A 20,808-nucleotide genomic window follows, 5' to 3' on the forward strand; every position below is an offset into this window, starting at 1 on the left:
CCAATTCATTGGATTCAAAAAAACTTTTCCCATCCATCATCTAACCGAGATTTTCATGTTCATTAGGTAAAACCGTCATCAACTATGTTACCCTGCAACGATCGTATTCCTTCTTATCCCCTTGATAACTCCATAATCATCATTTGTACAGGCGCTGTAATTACCGCAATTGTTAGCAGTTCGTATCCTGTCATCCCTTCTATGCATGCCGAGGCACTAGAACACGGAAAAGGTGCGGCCCCACGGCTCTGATAGAAACTGTGAGGCCGTCTGACTATAGCCAAGCCGTCCATCCCTCAAATGTGAGCTGTGAGAGCCCCATGGCAGCCCGATACCTACCAAGTTGAGGCAAGTGCGGGATGCCGATGCATGTAGATTTCTTTCCTTGGCCCGGACCGCAAAGCTTGGCTCTTTCCAGCCAGATCCGGTGGAGAGCCACAGGATCAGCATCCTTGCTAGGCATCAGGAACAGGGACTCTAATTCCACTTCACAAGCGGGTGTGATGCTGAATCGCCAACATTGATGCTTTACGTAATATGCGAATGAGCCACCGCTTCAGAGACTATGGTCTAAATTATGGGCCGTCATCCCAGGGGCCATCAAAATCATCAAGTGGTTCCCTCGGACTCTTAGCGTATGACCGTGGCACTATTGCCTACGATGGGGCGAAATGCTGAATGAGGACAACCTTCCGAGCAATGCCAAGTCCAAGTAGTCCGTACTTCCATCCAAGGAGCATTTGTTCATATTCAATCTCTGGAGATGTCTGCTTGGGAACATGGTGTATATAAAATCTGTAAACCTGTTCGCTCTCCAAGACCACGAATTGCATCGTGAACCTACCTTACTTAGTTACGAAAGAAAAGTCCTTGTCTTTTCCCAATTCCGTGCTCGACATGAAGGCAGCTATATTCTGCTGGCTTTTGCCGGCCTTCGTCACGTCTCAAAGCGTCACAGCTACAACCGCAACACTGTCACCATGGCAGACTGGAGAAGTCACGCCAGATGGAACCTGCGGAGGTACAACTGGTTTCGTATGTAGCCCTGTCTGGGGCGCCTGCTGTTCCAAGGATGGTAAATGCGGTCGTTCTGCTGCATTCTGCGGAGATGGTTGGTAAGCCTTATGTCTCATACCTTATTTACTGTCCTGGCACATGTGGCAGCTGATCACTCGACTTACACCGGACACAGTCAACCAGCCGCCGGTAACTGCAACGCACCCGCACCTGCTCCCGCCCCACCATCCGGGCCCGGGAGTATCTCTCCCGACGGCTCATGTGGCGGAGCAAATCAGTATAACTGTACGACTTCCCCCTTCGGAGACTGCTGCTCTTCGAGCGGCTACTGTGGTACCACTTTGGGCCACTGTGGAAGTGGTTGTCAAGACCTCTTTGGCACATGTGGTGCGACGACCAATATCAGCTCTGATGGCCAGTGCGGCTCCAATGGCAAGACGTGTTTAGGGTCAACATTTGGAGACTGCTGCTCATCCGGTGGTTACTGTGGAACATCCTCTGATCACTGCGATGCTGGCTGTAATGCGGCCTTTGGCACCTGTTCCAACGCGGACTCGGGTAGTATCTCTACGGATGGAACATGCGGGAAGAATGGCAAGACATGCAAGGGGTCCAAGTTTGGCGACTGCTGCTCCTCTGGCGGCTTCTGTGGCACTTCCAAAGACCATTGCCAGGCGGGCTGCCAGTCTCAGTTTGGCACATGTGGCGCAGAAGACAACGTTTCCACTGATGGTACTTGTGGGACAAACGGAAAGACCTGTAAGGGTTCTTCCTTCGGGGATTGCTGTTCTTCCACTGGATTCTGCGGCAAATCTACCGCTCATTGCGATGCTGGTTGCAATGCTGCGTTTGGCACTTGTAATGAGGCTGCTAGCGGTATCTCTGCTGACGGTCAATGTGGCAAGAACGGGAAGACCTGCAAGGGCTCTGCATTTGGCGATTGCTGCTCTTCCGGTGGCTACTGTGGCAAGTCATCTGACCACTGCGATGCCGGTTGCAACGCATCATTTGGTACCTGCAACACAGCTGCTGGAAGCATTTCCACGGATGGAACTTGCGGTAAGAACGGCAAAACATGCAAGGGTTCAGCCTTTGGAGATTGTTGCTCGTCTGGCGGGTTCTGTGGTAAATCTTCCGATCACTGCGATGCTGGTTGCAACCCATCCTTTGGAACCTGTAACGAGGGCGCCTCAAGCATCTCAACCGATGGAAATTGCGGTTCGAAGAATGGCAAGACTTGCAAAGGTTCAACCTTTGGTGACTGCTGCTCTTCCAACGGTTACTGCGGAAAAAGCACCGACCATTGTCGCAATGGCTGCCAACTGTCTTATGGCCTTTGCACTGGAATCTCAAGTGATGCAGTTTGCGGCACGAAAAACGGCAAGACATGCGCTGGATCTGGTCTTGGAAACTGCTGCTCAAGTGGAGGCTATTGTGGAAGCACTGGCGCTCATTGTGGCCAGGGATGGTACGTTTCAGTTCAGTTTTTGCGTGTCTAGTATTCGACTTTTCTCTCTTTTTGCATCAAATAAGGTGCGAAATGCTGGACTTTATTGCTGACGTCGTATCTATCATAGCCAAAAAGATTCATCGAGCGGCTGCCTCACAGCCAACATCCCGTCTGTTGATGGCACTTGCGGCTCTGGCAAGGGAGGTTTCACATGTGCTGGTGGGCCTTTTGATGGTCAATGCTGTAGCTCTTCAGGGTTTTGTGGAACGAGCTCTTCGCATTGCGGAACTGGCTGGTGAGTTTTGCTGTTCTAGTCCTCAAACGAATTCTTCCATACTAACTTATGTTTCCATGCAGCCAACCTGGCTCTGGACGCTGCACTTAGAAGACGAAAAGATTTTGCGTGTTTTGCAATTTCAGGAATCAGGAAGCGAGCTCTTAATAACTTAATTTAGAATTTCGCTACTGTTTATAGAAAATTTACCTCTTTGTGAATAATGGCCCGTTGATTCCAATAACTCGATTTCTTCAACCATGGAGAAAAGGTTTGCTCGCGTTAATCTTACCTTAGGAAACAAAATACCATGGCAGCACATGTGTTGAACAGATCACGGGCCTTTTGAATGAAGCTTCGTGCACCTGGTCGAGGGGGCAGATGCTTTGCTTGGTTAATCCGAGACCGGGTACACGAAGACTAATATGTTGAACCATTGTGATCTCAGGTACGTAGATCAACATAAAACCCAGGAGAGTCCGGCTAATGTTCGCCTTTCAATTCAATCTCGAAGCAAACGTGTCTGACATATAGAGCCTACGGCCTGACGCCAAGGCCGGGGATGCAATAATGCCGGTAGGATGGGTGGATGATTTTCACCCCAAAGTTGGAGAAGAAATTACACGCGCTCAAGACCCAGATACCAACATCTGAACACAGTAGTCCAGCCAAAAAATAATTCTTAATGACGTATTAAATCAGTCTGTCGAATCGTATTGTGATCTTCTTTGAGTCATGATGCTTAGTTGAGGTAATGTTATGGTCTGGTGGTTCAATGAAACGCCTCTCAGGGCTCGGTGTCCACTGGAGACAAGTGACTGCCGGTTCGTCATCTCGAGACATATTTATCAGCAAGTTTAAGACGTTGCATCAAACATGAGAGTGGATTTGGACAAGACTTTTCTATATATAATATTGATCAGCTAGCCTGCTCTCATAAGCTTTGCTAGCTCTCGGTCAACAACCTCATTCACTTTGAGTCCAGACATCCTGCTCATTCACCAAACTCCACGATAAACCATCACAACTACACCTTCAAAATGGCAACTCAGCAGATTTTCAGACTTCCTCAGCGCACATCCGTCAACGACCTCGTTGTTGGGACGGAGCCAATCTCAGAACCCTCCTCGAACGAAGTTCTGGTCCGCATTCGCAGTGTCGCTCTCAATTTCCGCGATTTCGCCGTTGCGACCGGACAGTACCCGTTTCCCGTCAAGGACAACGTGGTCCCCGGTTCCGATCTCTCTGGCGATGTTGTTGAAGTGGGAAGCCACGTTGACGACTTCGCCCATGGCGACAAAGTGATCTCGTCTTTTGATCTGAGCACACTTTATGGCGCCATGAAAGACTGGAATCACAGTCTTGGGGGCCGTGTAGATGGTGCCCTACGGGAGTACATTGTTCTTCCAAGCTCTGCATTAGTCAAGGTGCCTAAAGAGACTAAGCTGAGCTACTCCCAGCTATCGGCGCTGGTCTGCACTGGAACAACTGCTTGGAATTCTCTCTATGGCAACATAGCTCTCAAGCCTGGCCAGACTGTCTTATTTCTTGGTATTTATATTCAATCCCACTTGCCCTGAAGAATACATCAAAGACCTGACTTGCCACCCAGGAACTGGTGGTGTTTCCATTACCGGCCTCATCCTCGCCAAAGCAGCCGGAGCAACCACCATCATCACTTCTTCCTCAGATTCGAAGTTGCAACAAGTGAAGGAGACCTACGGCCCTGACCATGTGATCAACTATAAGAAGACCCCAAAGTGGTCGGAGGATGTCTTAAGAATTACAGAGGGCCAGGGCGCCGACTACGTATTTGAGAATGGCGGTGCTGGTACGATTGCCGAGAGCATCAATGCCGTGGCGTACGGGGGGTCCATCGCCGTGATTGGATTCCTTGCGTCATGCCCGCAGGAAAAGATGCCTGACGTCGCAGCACTCGCCTTGTCCAAAGGCGCGATTGTGCGAGGTATCATGGTGGGATCGCGGCAGCACTTGGAGGAAGTCACCCGTTACGTTGTCACCCGTCAATTGCAGGTTCCTGTCGAGAGGGAGTTCGGATCCAGTAGAGACGAGATCATCGCTGCCTTTGAGTATCTCACCAGCGGCACTCATATCGGCAAAGTCTGCATCAAGATGGCTTGAATTTTGTGCTGCACTCGTTTTGATACAAAATCACAAGTCGTCTTGGCTCATCCTGGTTGAATCAAAAGAAGATTTCGAGTTCGGGAAGAATTGAGGCCCATTCTGCACATTAGTCCTCCAACAATAACGGTTCTCGTAATGAATCATGTCGACGTCAGACGTTAATTTCCGCCCTGCTAATGCACATTCAGCCACAGACTGTAAGAGATCCTCATACCTATCAGTTAGCGTCCGCTGTGGCCGTAAATCCAGCTCCACAGAATTGGTGGGCCTTGGAGCCAACAAGATTCAAGAACGTCTCTAAAACTTGCACTCACTGCTTTTTACGGTGGAAGATTTTGTTGTAGAGAAGACTTCGAATATAATCAAGGCACCTTACGCCCAGCTGTGCACGTGAAGGTATCGCGAAGAGGTGTCACGGAAAGAATGGTTCATGAGTGTTACTGATATCTAGAGAGGGAATGAGGTGTTAAAATTAGATGACTTGAGCGAGGCACTGAGTTCGGGGTATATGCATGCAAATCTTTCGATAATCCTCATCTGTCAGTCAGGCTCTAGTGCTTTTGGAAATTTTGAACCCTCCTGACACCCGATGTTGGAAGAAGCCGTTGGGGTCATAAGTCTGAGCCACCTTCTCCAAGAAGTCCTGATTATCGCCTCCGTACGACTGAAGTGGGTCCTGTGTCTGGTGTGCGTAGTTGATGTACTTGAAGATTGTGCTTTGTCCTGTCCTTGCAGCATGCTCAGAAATCTCATCTATGACTGCCTCAAACTTTCCCGTCAATAATGCCTCGTCATTTGGGGTTGGAAGCAAGCACTCGACTTGAAGCACGACGGATGGCTCTGTCAGCTCTTCGTTTAATCCGAGGATATTAGGCCCGTTGTTAGCATAGTTGGTTGAGAGGGGAGTCATCACAAATATTATCGTGGCATTCTCGTCGAGTTTTCCCTCCAGGTCCGCGATGAGAGCCTCGAAAACTTCAAGAACTTTCCTGCCCATCTCCATGGTTGCGTGGAAGCTCTGCGTAAACCACACATTGTACAAACCGAGTGTGCCTTGGAGCTGCTTGACGAATTCTGAGTTCGGGACCGCCGATCTGGTGTCAATAAGAGGCCCCAAGTCCGCGAGTCCGGCGAAGGAGGACGATTTGCTGACGCCATCAACGTTGGCGGTAATGAAGGCGACTGAAGGATCTCGCCCAGGACCCCATGACAAGGAAACAAATCCGCTCTCGGCAGGATTTTCCTCATTCTCTCTGACCATAGTGATGAAGCTTTTCACGACGGGTTCCTTGTCTGTATATGCGAATGCGACGATACCACCGTAAATGTCATTTGCAGGGAAAGTTCGCAGGTCGAACCTTGTCACGACACCAAGATTGTTCATGCCACCTTTCAGAGCCTTGAAGAGGTCCGCATGCGCCGTCGCGTTCGCTTCAATGAGACTACCATTAGCGAGCACCACCTGCGCAAATACGCTGTTAGCACACGATTTGAACCGCACTCATCAGGAATATCTGTACCTCGTAGTTCAAAACATTATCGGCGGAAAGGCCGTACTTCGCAGAATACCATGAGAAGCCTACCAATGTTTCAGTTAATTACCTCGTGATTCAGCTGAGATTTCGCCTTACCTCCGCCAAGCAAGAACCCTCCCACACCAACATGACCTTCGCGTCCGCCCGTTGTCATCACCCCTTGTTCCTCGAGGGCAGAGTAGACTTCACTCCAGCGCCCACCGGGGCCGAGCGCTGCGACACCGTGTCCCGGCGAATCAGGATTCTCCATATAGCTAATGGAATTGATGCCACCGAGATCGATGGTAACGCCATTGGCAGCATTATTCGACGGGAATGGTGAGTGGCCACCGCTACGTATGGCCACCGTCCAACAGCCCAAGGCTTCGCTGTTAAGTGACTTGATGGCGTCCGAAACCTGCTGTGAAGTCGTGGGCTTGAGGATACATGAAGGTCGAACGTCTTGAACATCGCCAGAGTAGTAAGACTGAATGGTGACGGCGTACTCCGTGTCGTTCGAAAAGAAAATTTGGCCAGAGAGCCCAGCGCGGATGAGGATATCGCACTGCAAGATGAGTCGGTCAGCATCCTAGTCTCAAGGCCAAGACGTCCACATCTAGAAGCTGACAGACCCCTGTGAGTTGGGATGCAGCATTGGACCGAATGCCGCTAGCAGGTCCAAAAGACGCGGATGCTGCAAATGTTGGAACAAAGAATAGAACCGCTGCAGCGGTGTACCACACCGTTGAAGGCATCACATTCGTTGATGGAAGAGATCTTGGCAAAACCCAAATCAAACGACGTGGCCGATGTCTGTCTTCTTAAGACATCCATCGATCAGCATTCGGTAAACTCATCGGCACCGATGCTCGATCATAATAAGGGCTGTCAAGCGGAGTCATTCGCTTTCGGTTTCCAGCACTTGTCAGTAGCCACGACCTTTCGTAAATCACTGCAATCTATTGGACAGCGTATCTTGCATCGCTGTACGCGTCGTATTTTCTGTTACATTTCCAAAATTCAAATATCGGAAACGGCACAGCAGCTGGGCGAGCTCTGCTGAGCTAGTCCTTCGCGGATTCACTCCGAATGCAGGCAAACATAGACTAAGCCTAATCCGTTTCTTACTGTTGGTTGTTAGATTAAGCGATGCTTCCTTTCCTTTTCATTGGCCACCGCTTGCGTATCCTCGTGGACCAACAGATTCGCCGAGCAGAAATGCTGCGGCGCAGCGGGGACTGAATCCATCCAGACTTTGGGGACATCCTCATTATGCATGTACGGACATTTGCCTGACCAAACATGGACCCAGAGAGGAAGTTTCTCCGGGCCAAACCAACAGTATCAAGTTGACCCGACCTTTTCACCGGAAGAGAGTAAGGCGTAATCTCAACATGGACCTGCTATTGATCAGTGACCCAAGATACGCCTCCGTTGCTGAGAATATTGGTCGAATGTGCGATATCAAGAATTGCGACTGGTGAGAAGATAGCCTCAACCTCCGCAGTCTGTTGCAGTGTTCGACGAAGGGAGTGTCAGGATGTGTAGTAGTATAAGGGGCTTAAAATGGATAATTCAACCAGGAGGCGTCTAAGTATTGACTGTACAGGCAATAGGTTGAGACTCAGGTGGACTTGCTGGATGAACAAAAGTTTTTTCTCATTCTCGGGCGGGCGTAGGAAGCCAGTCGCGTTGGTGTAAAGCGCAATCACGAACTTAACTCCAACAATGCCCCTTTTCGTTCTTTATCTTGCTGTCTCGTCATAATTTCTGCGGTCTTACTCCAGTATAAGTGGCTCCTTTCCATTGCCAGCGCTGGATTTATTACGATAACTTCCACGGAATTCTTTGTGACCAATACAGATGAGAGGCTTAATAGCTCTGAGGGAATACGAAATCTCTTCTCGACAGTACTTGCAGATTGGACATCCTTGCTCAGTTGCTAACACGACACCCTTGAAAGAATTCGCCAGGTTCTGAGACGTCGGAAATCAGGCTAGCAAACCAACACGTCCCTTAGAGGTCGCAGGCAATGTTAAAGCTACCTGAAAAAGAAGACTTGAGTACTACGCCCGCCCCCATAAAGTAACCCGTGTGCTCGAGGGTTAGGACCAGAGCGCATTCTAACCTTTACTTCCTTCCTCTATCAATTATCTATGCCGTGGAACCTTCAAGAATAGTGTAGCTAACCATGCCAACACAGTACCCCTTGCCTTCCGGAGACCCATCTTTGACGACGACAGTGCTCGCATCAATATGGGTAATGGCATCAACGTCCACCATCTTTCTCGTGCTCCGAATCTACTGTAGATCAGTTCGTACTAGAATGATGTGGTGGGACGATTATCTCCTCATTATAGGATGGATGTTCCTAATGATTGGGGTCTCACTCCAAACAGTCGTTTTCGGATCTGGTTACCGAGTTACCACTCTGTCAGGGCCCATCATTACCCCCGCAAACTTGGCATCCGACAATGCAATGAAGCTTTCCCTAGCTTTCAGCAAGACCTCATTCGCCCTCACCCTGCTGAGATTCACGACAGGATGGTTGCGTCCTGTGATTATCCTGATCACTTGCATGACAGACATAATGTGCCTTGTGCACACAATTTTGGTCTGGAGACCGACTTGTGGAGCTGAGAGCGCGTTCTCACTTGGTTCGTGCTGGTCAATCAACAGCGGCATCTGGATGAATATGATCGGGTCTAGTGAGTACTTCTACTGAAGCTGGGCTTGTCTTGGTCTAACGTCTTATTGGGAATAGTTGTCTCCGCGGTGACAGATTTCGGTCTAGCTCTGATTCCAATTTACTCAGTATGGGACTTACAAATGGTCAAACGGGAGAAAGCCGGCGTCGCGATTGCTATGAGTATCGGTGTGCTGTAAGTGAGATAACCACTCATTCTTTGCCTCAACAAGTCTGCCAAACTACTCGGGGCACCTACCTTATCTTCAGGGTCACTGATCACAATGGTAGGGCAGGAATCGTTGCTGTTCTCAAAGCTGTGGAAGCTCTTGAAGTCACGAGAGTTGTCGGAACTGAGTGTCAGTTTTGTTCCTATGTGTCTTAACTTGAGTCGCAAGTGAATATTGACAAAGCTATCTCTCGCAGTTTCTCGCCGGCTTGCCGTCTTGAGCATTTGGATTCACGCAGAACCCAATGCGACGATTGTTGCAGCCTCCATACCGGTACTGAGAGTACTGATACGGGATGTTGCAAAATCATTTGCATCCTACCATCCCTCTGCTGCACACTACGTAAAATCCGACGGAGTCTTTCAGAGTGCCAACCTCTCGAATGTACGAGCAACAAGTATCAACAGCGATCATGATAGCGAGACAGTGATTCTTCCTATCTTCAAGCCAGGAACGGAAGCGGATGATCGATATCGAGCCGAGGGCCAGGAAGCTGTCGAACTTCGTAAGCTTCATGCACACGTACCTTCGGGGTAGCATGGATGCCGCCTGGTCAGGCTCCAAGAGGTCAAATAGGACTACTTGTTTCACCATGGAGTATTCTGGTACTTATGTCAGGTGTATATATGTCATTAAGATGATGATTGGTACCAAGGTGTTTGGCATGCAAGCTTCTACTTGACGACAATCATCAATTACTGTATTGATGAGAACATACAGTCACGTTAGATGACCTGAGGCTACGGAGAGAGCGAACAGAAGATTGCAAAGAAGAAGCACAACTTTGACACAAGTACGTACTTGGTACATACCCGTTCGGGAAGCTGTGAAGTCGAACAGAGAACAATCCTTCTAAAGAAACATTACACCTCCTTATACAACCCGCCAATGAGCAAAGACCGATCCTGATTCCCATAAGAAGCCTCATACATGTTATTCTTGCGGTCGTACCAATCCATGACATTTGTCAGCCGACCTTCTCCATCGATAAACTCAACATCATCACTAGGTCTTAGGAAGTAGGTGACAGAATAGCGATCCACATCGGGCAACGGAAGGACCCGATGCACTGCCGACTTCAGTCTATCGCGCGTCAAGAACCGTAGCACATCAGCCACATTGACCACCGCGCAGCCGGGACGTGGCTCGACATACTGCCACTCCATGGGTGTTTCCGCCTTTTCTTTCAGGGGCTCATTGTTGGCGTGGCCCTGACTATGTCCTCTGTGGTAGCCACTATCGAGGCTTTCGTCTGAATCGTGGGACGCCGAGGAGGAGGCTGAGGACGGTGAGGATATTTCGGGAGTTGAAAGGACTTGCAAACCCCACTGGGGCGCAAAGACAAGTGTCAAGGTGCCATAGTCTGTGTGAACATTATGTCCGGCATAACCTCCAGTTGGATCCATGGGGATATAATGCAGGAATGCAAGGGCACTCTTGGAGGGGCAGTCGCTTCTGTGGAAGTGGTTGAGGCTCTGCGCTCCCTTCAGCCCCAGGGCGTTCGAGATACGGTCAAGGAGCACTCGAGTAATGTAGTGACACTGGCTCTGGAAAGAGATGAATGTCTGGAGGTTGTCTTCTACCACTGGCGGTAAGCCCCATCGACCGGCCAGTTCAAAGCTACCCGTCTGTACAATTGTTAGAATCGTCGTTGTCTGTGACCACATGTCCTACCGATACTTACCTTAAGAACTTCCCAGCCATCTCGACCTCCGTGCGTCCCAGCCTGTGAACCGATTGGCTTGTATCTAAGGGCAACATTTTAATTAGCTTCAACAAGCAAATCAACGGGTACTTAGCTTAGAAGGGCGGCTTTGACAAACCCATGAGATGCCATGCTGATAGCCAGTTCTTTGCGCTTCGCGGCTGTTGGCTGGTCGAACCAGTCCTTCATGACAATGTTCAACCTGTCAAGGTTCTCTAGCATTGTAGCAGAATACTGGTCCGAAATGTCCAAGTAGAAGAAGCCAACATTCTCGCAGGCAGAGATAATCTTGTCAATGGTCGCTGGGTCGCGGTCTAGTACTTTGGAAAAAACCACGGTATCTAGGTTCGCAGTCGGTGCATGAGGGGCAGCAGCACCATCCATCTTTTTTGAACCAGCCACGGTCATCTTGAAGAGGTGAGAGGAATCAGATGCGATGTTGTAAACGCACTACGACTGTTGACGGTGCAGAGGAGTAGGTTTCAAGGTAGGCGGGCTCGCTGGATAGGTAGTTCATATAACTATATGATAATGAGTCGCAATCTTGGGATCGTCTTTCTTCGCGGCCGACAATTTTGCTCAACTCCGATATTACGTATAGCTACACTGGATTACGCGTCATTTCAACGCCTTGCTGATCCTATAACCGTCGCAGAGACCAATTATGTCTATGCATCTTCCAATCTACTTTGTCTTACCTGAAATCAGGCCATGATCTTGTTCGCTCGGCCTCAGCTGGGTACATTTCAATGACATGACAACCATCTCGAATTTGTATATTGTCTCCCCTTCAAGCCATAAGATACATCTTCCATTCTTTTACAATGTACCCTTGATGTATTCCGATGCCTTCTCGGGCTCCTTGTCTTAGATCGTAGGTGCTAGCAACATGCGCCTCACGGCTGCGTCCGCTGACTGCCTAGATTACGGAACTTTTGGGGGAATCCCTACGCTCTATGGGCTTATCTTCAAGCCTATGATGTTCAACTTCTCGTCTGGTGAATATCGTACATGTATCACTAGGCGCCAAGGTCCAGCCGAGGCTGAAAGTCGGAACAAGGCGGCTGCGAGCGCTCGGCGAGGGGGTGGGCAGGGGCGGTGTCTCACCCGGGCTAGACTCTTATGTGGGAGCGTTGAGCTTGTATTCTCAAGTACCCACGCGGCTGTCGCACAGGAGCGCTTTCACTCCCTCAGGAGCTGTCGGCAATCGGTACCCGATATCCGCATGTTCATCTGTCTTACAATCACGACAAACTTATGACTGGAAAAGGAAAGTGCAAATACAAAGTTTGGGAGGCGTTCGCCGCTAAGACAAAAACGCGGCGGAACGGGAAAGTAAGCGTTGCATTGCAGGGAGAGGATGGCCCGGTGAGGATGTGGGGGAAGGATCGGAATGGAGTCATAGCCACTTCTCGGCGCAATCACTTTCACATCACTGGTTACTTCCGCTTCCCTGCTCGACTCAAATATGAAAACGAAGCGAGTTGATAACCAAATTATTATCGGGATAATCACAGAATTGCCACCATTATTATGCACGTCAGCCCCCGACTGAGAACAGGCCGGTAGCAGGCAGCTCAACTAGGCTGACTCAAGAAATGACTAGAGATTGGAATTTCCGTAACATCTAGAGCTAATTTTGATCTCGAGGTATCAAAATGTACCTGGGAGCATGGCTTATATACTAAATGCAGAGGTTGAAAACAGAAGATTATATTTGCCGCCTTCTCGTCCGTTTCATGCACCCTCTTGATCTTGACTAGCGTCAACACTTGTCCAAGCTTTTTACAATGCCGCATTCTGAAGACACAACTAGCCTCAAATATCTTGGCAAGTTCGATGAGCTTGTGAAAGCTCTTAAAGACGCTCTCGGTTCTTCGGGGCTGACCTGTGATGATATCGACCTTGACTTGTTGATGGATCTCATGAAGAATTATACCAGCGATGAGAAAGAATGGGGAGCTTTTGCATTTGCCAATCCTAGCATGGCATATACCCGAAACCTCGTAGATGAGGGTAACGGCAAGAGTAACTTGGTAAGACCTGTGATCATGAAAGATGCTCGTCTGTTTCTAATTTGTGTTGATATAGTTGGTCCTCGTCTGGACACCCGGAAAGGGAAGCCCCATCCACAGTCATAGCAACGCGCACTGCTTGATGAAGATCCTCAAAGGAAGCCTGACGGAGACACGCTACGACTTTCCTCAGGACTCCAACCGGGGAACCGACTCAGCCGCCTTGAATGATACCAATGATAGCATGCATGTGGCTTTGGAATCAGTTTACACAGAGAACCATGTGGCCTACATGAGCGACGACCAAGGTGTGCACAAGATGTGGAACAACAGCAATGATTTTGCTGTTTCGCTCCATCTCTACACGCCGCCCAATATTGTCAAGAATGGCTGCTACGTCTTTGACGCAGAGACTGGGAAGGGAACTCTTGTGAAAAACTGCGAGTACTATTCCATTCATGGCCACCGAGATACAGACGCGCTGGCCAGTGTAACAAAGAAACTGGCACCATCTCTACTTTGAAATTGTAGACTAGAAGTATACGCTCAACGCTATATGTTCGGGTTGTTTTCACCAAAATATTGCCAAGCTGCAAGGTCTTCTAAAAACCAAACCTGAATTCTCAACTACCTTGGTGAATGAGCAATCGACGTCTGAAGTATGCGATCGTCTTGATTCAAAGACAAACATAGGGAGGACCTTCGAGAGTTTTGCTAGAAAGGAAATATGCGATTTCATTTCCCGGATCTGGCGAAGTACGAGCGATTGCCCGATATGCTGTCAAATCCATTTAATCACCGGAATCAGATTTGTGTTCTATGAGCACCCATTGCGAAGTCAGGCTTCAAATACCACTTTCAAGTATATCTACTGATGCTTGAATCGATTTGATATTTTGATCGTTGGGGAGGAAATTGCAAGTTTCTAAGCTGTCTTCCGTTTCTTTAATAGACCAAAGGCTCCTAGGGTAGCTGCGGTCATTGTCGTCCCCAGGAGAATGATGAATGATCGCCACTTTCCAGCGCCGTACCCAGGCTGTACTCCAATACTCTCGCTGTTTTGAAGAACAGCCGCAGCTATGTAGCCTGACGCCACACCTATGACACCTCTGGTAAATAGGAGAATGCCGGAAACGAAGAGTTCCTCGGCCGGCCGCTCGGGATCATCAACCGCAATTGCCGCCATGTGGCTTCGCAGAACCATGAAGCTAAAGGCAAATGCCCCAAATAAGATCGAAGTGATCACCATATTCCAGTAGTATATACCCAATCCCCATACAACGAAGACTGCAAAGCTGCTGACGAGGGTGCTCAGCAGCATGGGTATCAAAGGTCCGATCGCATCTCTGTTGTATCTATTTATTAGCAACGAGTCATACGTAGACTTGAGGTCCATTTTACTTACGTCAAGGCTCCCAGCGAGATTTGACCGATGATCCCAAACAGCGACAGGAATGTGACCAACAAGGCGCCTTTCTCCGGCGAGACACCCAGGTCCGTGGCGTAACTGGGCAGGTAGTTTGCCGGTAAATTGTTTGCCAGACTTTGCAGCGTCATCGAAAGAACAAAGAGCCAAAACACTGGCTTTCTGAAAACTCTAGTAGTAGACGATGATTGTCGAGCTGCAGCCTCCATTTCCGATTTACTTGTACGTCGAGGGCGAACGAAGATAATGCCAAGTGATATTATCACTGCTGTAAACACGGCCCATCCAATCAGGGTTGTACGAGGCCCGAAGCGCTTGAGCAGGACGGAAAATATTGGAGAAAGACCGGCGGCCGCGATGTTGGGGGCTCCGAAACTGCCACCATCAATTAGCTAGTCGTTCTGCTGGCTATAAGGTTCTATGCATCATACAATATGCCGTTGGCAAGACCACGACGCTTGAGGAACCACTCGTCCACGAAGCTTAAGCAAGGTGCGAAGAGAAGGCCGCTCGAGAATCCATACATGAGCCCTTGTGTCATGATGACCTGCACAGCCTGGGACAAACTGTCAACATTTCGATTGAACACAAAGACTGTTTGAAAACTGCTTACAGTAGTCGAGAAAGCAGCGCCAATTGAAGATGCTACCACTAGCACCATACCACTCCACATCATGTAGCGTCTATAGTGAGGGTAGGCTGTGATGATCTTGAGTAGAAACGGCGGCAGAGTTTGCAACAGGCCCTGGCAGAACTTAGGTCAGTGGTATAAATGAACATTGAGCGTCCTTACCACCACTAACAGGCCTGTAGAAGCGACTAATTGATTCCCTTGTAGAGGAGGAGTCTTGAAGTAGTATTCTCGAAACACACCCTGAGTGGCTCCGAAGCCTATATTCATGATTGTCAAAATGGACTGCAACAGAGCGACTCTCATGTTGACTCACCCCAGGTTGCCATCGCAATGACGGAGATAGCAATGAGGCTCGTCCAAGCTGCTCTTCCACTGTCTCGAGGGGGTAGATTCTCATTGCCATCATGCTGCTCTTCACTAAGTGAGGCAGAGTCGGGCACCAAGACTGGTCCCGTGCTCACCGACTTCTCATTTGGCAGCGGCGCCTGCCTCTCCAGCTCACTCGAGATCATCGTTGTGCGAAAGGCGATTCGGGTGCGGAAAAGACGAGAGGGATGGTGCAGAAAGCAGCACGAAGACAGCCACTCCCGATTGTTGTAGGTGCTGGTATTCCTGGAAATCGACTAATTAGGTGTGAGAGAAGGTATGTAGGAGGTGGGATTAGAGCCCCAAAGCTGGTCGTGCTTACACGTATACGTAAGCTTGAATGTTGGGCTTCCTGACTTGGCAAACATAGACGAAAGATCAATCCAACATGCCATGAGTCTTGTTATGCTTAGCCTAAGACACTAAGTCTGCCGCTAATCCCGGCGCGAACCGAGACGTTGGCCCAGTGCACGCCTCCCGGGCGATGACTAGACGAGAACGGATGGCAAAGTATTTGCATGTACTGCTCAAACCGGATCTCGGTGCAGTCTGAGGAAGCGCGGATCTCGGTCGTGAGCCGCTGTTCACGAAATTTGAGCGACGTAAACCTTTTTGGATCATAATCCTGGTCGCTTGTGCACGTTTTACGATTAGGTCGACGTCTATTCGTTGGCAAAAGTGCCAAGTAAGATCTCCTTTGAGGCCCCTGCATCCCGTTGTGCCTCATCTTTTGGTCCCGTTGCTCCGACGCGGCATGCCTTATCATGAATGGCTCGACAAGGATTTGCGTCCACTCCAGAGTGCCGGCTGAAGCCGCACGCCGTGACCGTCACGGACAACCAAAGCACTTGCCCGCCTTGGGATATGGAGTAAGACTGGATCGTTGTTTGACGACTAACAGTACATATTTGACAGAGGCGCAGACAATGTGAAATATGACAGGAGACCTCTTAGTCCCGACCGGACGCTTTCGTAGCCAATCATCTAATTTACTGGTCTCGGGCCGAGCAATATTATGCTCCTAGTGCATGATTCGTCTCGGTGAATATGCAGCTCGACTAACTCCGTTAATCCTTCAGAGGGTTCATGGATCATTATCCTTGCGCCCAACGGTGATCGCGGTGTGATTTCAGCCTCCGACGTCTGAGGAGACTAGCTACGTGGGGGGTTCGAGTCATAGCCCGTCTGTCTACCTAGTCGCCCGCTGATCCTCAACTTAGTTCAAGTGATTCGAGACCTTCTCGACGTAGCTCCCTTCCCTACCCCTAGGCAGCGACCCTGTTCGATACGAATGGACGAAGAGGGAAGGATGATATGCGAGAAGGATGTTTTCGGATGAAACACTCGTTGCTTACCTTACCTAGTTGAAGGATGGCGGCTTAGATGCCACCATCTCAGTATGTTCAAGAACGCGTTTCAAGGCCTTGGTCCCGGCAAATCTTGAGGCCAACTCATCCATGTAACGTTACGGAATAAGAATGCGCTGACGAGATGAGCTGACGATATCGCACTGGTGCTCGCTCAGCGTGAAGAGTGTTAATTACTTGTACTCGCTGTCCGCGCGTGCCAATCAATTGTGCCATTATTCGCCCTACAGATTATCATGGGCGAATCAGAGGGTCTTGAACTTCTCCATCCTAGGCGCTGTTATCTCCTTACCAGTCTTCATTGCCCTTTCTTTCGGATGGGCCTCTTGCTGTGCTATTTTCAACAAAAGAGAATACGTTACGGGAAGACCTTCTCGTCGGATGAATTCAAGCCTTTAAAGTCGGTCCTATTGATCCAAGTATATACAAGTTAGAGCTTAAGGAAAGCTGCCCAAGACTATTGGTGAAACTGAAAGATATGTTACTAATCATTGCTTACATGTGACTTTATCCATCAACTACACCTGTTCAGCCAAACTTCCAGCCTGAACTACGGCAGGCTGGACTACTTGTTCAAGCCAAACCGTGAACAAGATTCGCTTAGACCAAACAGAAGAAATGATAACCAACACGTGTTGTTCTAGATTCCTCTTTTATTTGAAACACTACCAAAAAGACAACCAAACTTGAGTTGCCTTCAGCCATGAGCTCGTGTTAGATCTTTCAAACACGCATTGGATAATTAAGATAGACCATCGTGTTGCAATATTCTGCTATCGTTGAACTCCAGTGCACATGGCTGGCAATCATGCCTAACTGTTCTGAGATGTGACGTTGGACTAGGCTGGTCTGACTGAATTTGGTGGCAATAGGTTGACAAAAAGAACAAGTCATCATCCCATACAAACGTGACGAGGCTCTAACAATTAGAGACTATGTGATGGTTTTTTCAGTCCTTAAAGGCGCAAAAGATCAAACTTAACGGGATCAGGCTTTCAAGGGATAATCACACGATAGCATACGCTTTTTGACTACATGGTACGCCCGATGTATCCCAAGCACGCATTCGACTCAATACTCCCTGATGATTTCAATACAAGAGACTACGTCATCCGTCGAAAATAGTCAATTAGAGTCCGATTGGCCCATGGCTTCGATTATCTGTAGGCTGACAGTATGACCCCACACAGACCAATGGTTCTTAGCCAAGGCAAATGTTCGCTTCGAACTCCATCTTACTCCTCACCGACTATAAACTCAAATCTTATCACCTTCCGACCCAAATCGCCACTATCCTAATCATCAGTATGTGGCTCATAAGTGCCCTATTCGAATTCCATGCATAGTCGAAGAGAAAAAAAAATGCTATTCTGTCTCATATGTCTAAGATGAAGACTATGTGTCCCATAAGAAAAACATGCAAAGCCTCACCGTCGCTTTCACAAAAAAGGGGGTCGCGATGATCGCCAAGACATATGAGATTGCGAAGCAATCTGGCATATATTGGGCCTGGGTGGACACGTGCTGCACCGACAAGAGTAACAGTGCCGAACTCACCGATTCACTTCCAGGTTGTGCTAGTATCAAGAAGTCGAACTTTGCCACTCGCACCTCTCCGATTCCGTGATGCCATAAGTGGCCGGTAATTAATTGTCAAAAGCAGCTGCTACTCGCGTGACGTGAAGGATTGCCGCCGGTTCACTCGGTGATGGGACTTTGCAAGAGCCTTTGTTCACCTTGTAAGGTAGTCTTCCTTGATAAGTACTGGACAGTCTGTGGCACAAAGGAGTCTATGCGCGGATAGAGATCAGTATTCAATCGTCTTCACGAAGTGATACTACAAGACTGCACTTTTCTCCCTAAGTTTTCTTAGCATAATGAAGCTGAGAAACTGGGTGGTGTCTCTGAGCAACGATACGAAGGCATCTGTGCGAATTCGTCTTCTGACTTTGGTGGCTGTGCCGATTTTCGTTCTCTATCGGGGTCGATGAACGACTCCGGCGACATTGACATGACCAACAAGAGAGTCAAATGGTCATTAATGGCTGAACACCGTGATAAGCCTCTATAGAGGGCACCCGCACCAACCCTAGCTTGAATCAGACTCGTCTCCATAGTATCGCTCCTAAATGTCGACAACGGCGGTCCACGCACGTGGTCTATTTGCGACGTGAAGTCAGTCGCCCTGATTGGGGAGATTGCTTTTTTATCAGCAAGCTTTCCGAGGAAAAAGTTCCGCTGCAAAGCGAGCGCGAAGGCTTGTCTCTGAAGAATTCCAGGATCCGGCGCATTGTCTCAAAAGATTCTAGTATCACATCCCCAGAACCCTATCCAAACCCACTCCGATGCCATGCTGTCTAGCTTTGAGCATCAATCTTCACAACTGTACGAAATATGACAGCCACAAACTTGGTCACTCGAGCTCATCGATACTTCACTTCCGTGCGCGTGGAATGGGGTATATCAGCAAACCCAAATTCCCGGTCAACACATAGTTATGACAGGCGTCACTTTCCGGCTTATGCCAGAGAAATTCACGAATTGGATGATCGCGAACAGTGCCTTATTGCACGAACCTTGGGTATGACTGCATTCCAACTTCGCAATGGGACTTGTGCAGGATGGGCATGGCGATTTGAAGACGGGAAAACACCCCCAACTAGCGAAAGCCTTGCTACCGAAGAATATTTCCCCGCCATCTCGACATCCTTGAGCGACGCCATGGCTAGTCTATCCGAGTCACGTCTGCCGAAAGATGGGAAAGTTGCGCTCTCAGACTGTGACACCTTTCAATCCTCGGGTAGGCCCTTGACGCTCGTCCCCATGTCGACGAGGATGTTTAGCCAACCGAAAACAACTCTACAAAGGAAAGCATTCGTCTTAACAAGAATCGCAGAACAATCTGTGCTGGTCAAAGCGAGGACCAAATCCTCTCCTGATCCGGACAGGATGATTGACCATGAAGTCACAATCCCCGTCACGCCTGCTGCAGCATCTAGTGAAAGCCTGCGGCATATGGAGTACTACCCATTGGGAGCTTGAATAAAGACTAAAACTTGACTAGGGTCCTGACTGAAATGGGTATGAGTGTAAGGCGATAGGATAACGCTGGCACGGGCGAGTTCACTGAAAGAATCTGTTGCAAGCTGCCCTGCTCGAGAGAGCGAGGGGGCTCTCTGCTTATGTATCCATCTCTAGGAAGATAAACCCTTAGAAGCCAGATATACGACGTCTTTCGGCTCTAGTGAACCTACCAAGGGTGTCCCGATGTACCCTTCAGCTCGTTATCGAGAGTGAGCGGTTCGTGAAGGCAGCTGATGGACAACCATGTGGAGCCCATGCGAAACCTTGATCTTTTTCATCGTTTCATTTGAAGTTTGTGGAGAGAATGCGAGATGTAGTTCTTGGATCTTTTGTAAATATCTCGTTGTTAACTAAATCATTTCCGTCTCGGCGGCGTGTCGTTGAGCTCGACATATCTAACCAATGGAGACTTGACGTGCCCGGCCAAATATCAGGATCATAGCCTTTCCCACGTGTACTTAACAACATATCGAATTATTTGGTTGCATCCAAAAACGCCTCGGTTTCTAATTGAGCATTCAAGGGGAACCCATTCAGAACAGTTGCGTTAGGCAGCTCCCAATAAGGCCAATGGAACTTAGGTAAATCCGATGTGGGCGGAATACATACAGGATCTGAACTTCGTGAGAATCAAGCTTTCTGCCAAATGCTACTCTGGGAGTAGAACAAGCAAGGTACTATAGACAAGAAGGCGGGATAACTCATTCCGCTTCGTCTTCAACTCCACGAATCCATAATTTCAAGGCGTGATCGTTGCACCTTCCGTTCTCTCATGAATCGAAGCTTAAAAGGGTATTAGGTCGGCGAAAAGCTTTTAGAGTTTCTGTGTCGCTTCCCCGCGATAGAGAAACCGAAGAGCCTAGAATCAGTTCACGACGTGGCGCAATGCGTCTTT

General features: G+C 48.9%; 7 protein-coding genes across 7 annotated transcripts; 4 read left to right on the plus strand and 3 right to left on the minus strand.

Annotated features, from left to right (window-relative positions):
- Positions 1-897: 897 nt before the first annotated feature.
- CCOS01_04853 (uncharacterized protein) lies at positions 898-2,852 on the plus strand (the record flags this gene model as incomplete). Its single annotated transcript, XM_060453034.1, has 4 exons — positions 898-1,115; positions 1,193-2,485; positions 2,595-2,762; positions 2,825-2,852. The coding sequence occupies 4 exons, from the start codon at positions 898-900 to the stop codon at positions 2,850-2,852; spliced, it is 1,707 nt and encodes a 568-aa protein (XP_060316992.1).
- A 929-nt stretch (positions 2,853-3,781) lies between these two features.
- On the plus strand, positions 3,782-4,883 carry CCOS01_04854 (uncharacterized protein; the record flags this gene model as incomplete). The annotated part of the gene is made up of 2 exons (XM_060453035.1): positions 3,782-4,292; positions 4,354-4,883. The coding sequence occupies 2 exons, from the start codon at positions 3,782-3,784 to the stop codon at positions 4,881-4,883; spliced, it is 1,041 nt and encodes a 346-aa protein (XP_060316993.1).
- A 547-nt stretch (positions 4,884-5,430) lies between these two features.
- CCOS01_04855 (FAD binding domain-containing protein) lies at positions 5,431-7,302 on the minus strand (the record flags this gene model as incomplete). The annotated part of the gene is made up of 4 exons (XM_060453036.1): positions 5,431-6,348; positions 6,407-6,465; positions 6,518-6,965; positions 7,264-7,302. 4 exons carry the CDS (start codon positions 7,300-7,302, stop codon positions 5,431-5,433), a joined length of 1,464 nt encoding a protein of 487 aa, XP_060316994.1.
- Positions 7,303-8,663: 1,361 nt separating this feature from the next.
- CCOS01_04856 (uncharacterized protein) lies at positions 8,664-9,853 on the plus strand (the record flags this gene model as incomplete). The annotated part of the gene is made up of 4 exons (XM_060453037.1): positions 8,664-9,108; positions 9,165-9,282; positions 9,378-9,445; positions 9,513-9,853. 4 exons carry the CDS (start codon positions 8,664-8,666, stop codon positions 9,851-9,853), a joined length of 972 nt encoding a protein of 323 aa, XP_060316995.1.
- Positions 9,854-10,179: 326 nt separating this feature from the next.
- Positions 10,180-11,429, minus strand: CCOS01_04857 (uncharacterized protein; the record flags this gene model as incomplete). The annotated part of the gene is made up of 3 exons (XM_060453038.1): positions 10,180-10,944; positions 11,001-11,064; positions 11,140-11,429. 3 exons carry the CDS (start codon positions 11,427-11,429, stop codon positions 10,180-10,182), a joined length of 1,119 nt encoding a protein of 372 aa, XP_060316996.1.
- Positions 11,430-12,811: 1,382 nt separating this feature from the next.
- CCOS01_04858 (cysteine dioxygenase) lies at positions 12,812-13,559 on the plus strand (the record flags this gene model as incomplete). Its single annotated transcript, XM_060453039.1, has 2 exons — positions 12,812-13,057; positions 13,113-13,559. The coding sequence occupies 2 exons, from the start codon at positions 12,812-12,814 to the stop codon at positions 13,557-13,559; spliced, it is 693 nt and encodes a 230-aa protein (XP_060316997.1).
- Positions 13,560-13,961: 402 nt separating this feature from the next.
- Positions 13,962-15,608, minus strand: CCOS01_04859 (Mch2p; the record flags this gene model as incomplete). Its single annotated transcript, XM_060453040.1, has 6 exons — positions 13,962-14,382; positions 14,442-14,837; positions 14,894-15,018; positions 15,076-15,207; positions 15,256-15,353; positions 15,410-15,608. The coding sequence occupies 6 exons, from the start codon at positions 15,606-15,608 to the stop codon at positions 13,962-13,964; spliced, it is 1,371 nt and encodes a 456-aa protein (XP_060316998.1).
- Between the last annotated feature and the right edge of the window lie 5,200 nt (positions 15,609-20,808).

This window comes from Colletotrichum costaricense (assembly GCF_030867565.1).
Source record: "Colletotrichum costaricense strain IMI 309622 chromosome Unknown Scaffold_4.1, whole genome shotgun sequence".
Lineage (NCBI taxonomy): Eukaryota > Fungi > Ascomycota > Sordariomycetes > Glomerellales > Glomerellaceae > Colletotrichum > Colletotrichum costaricense.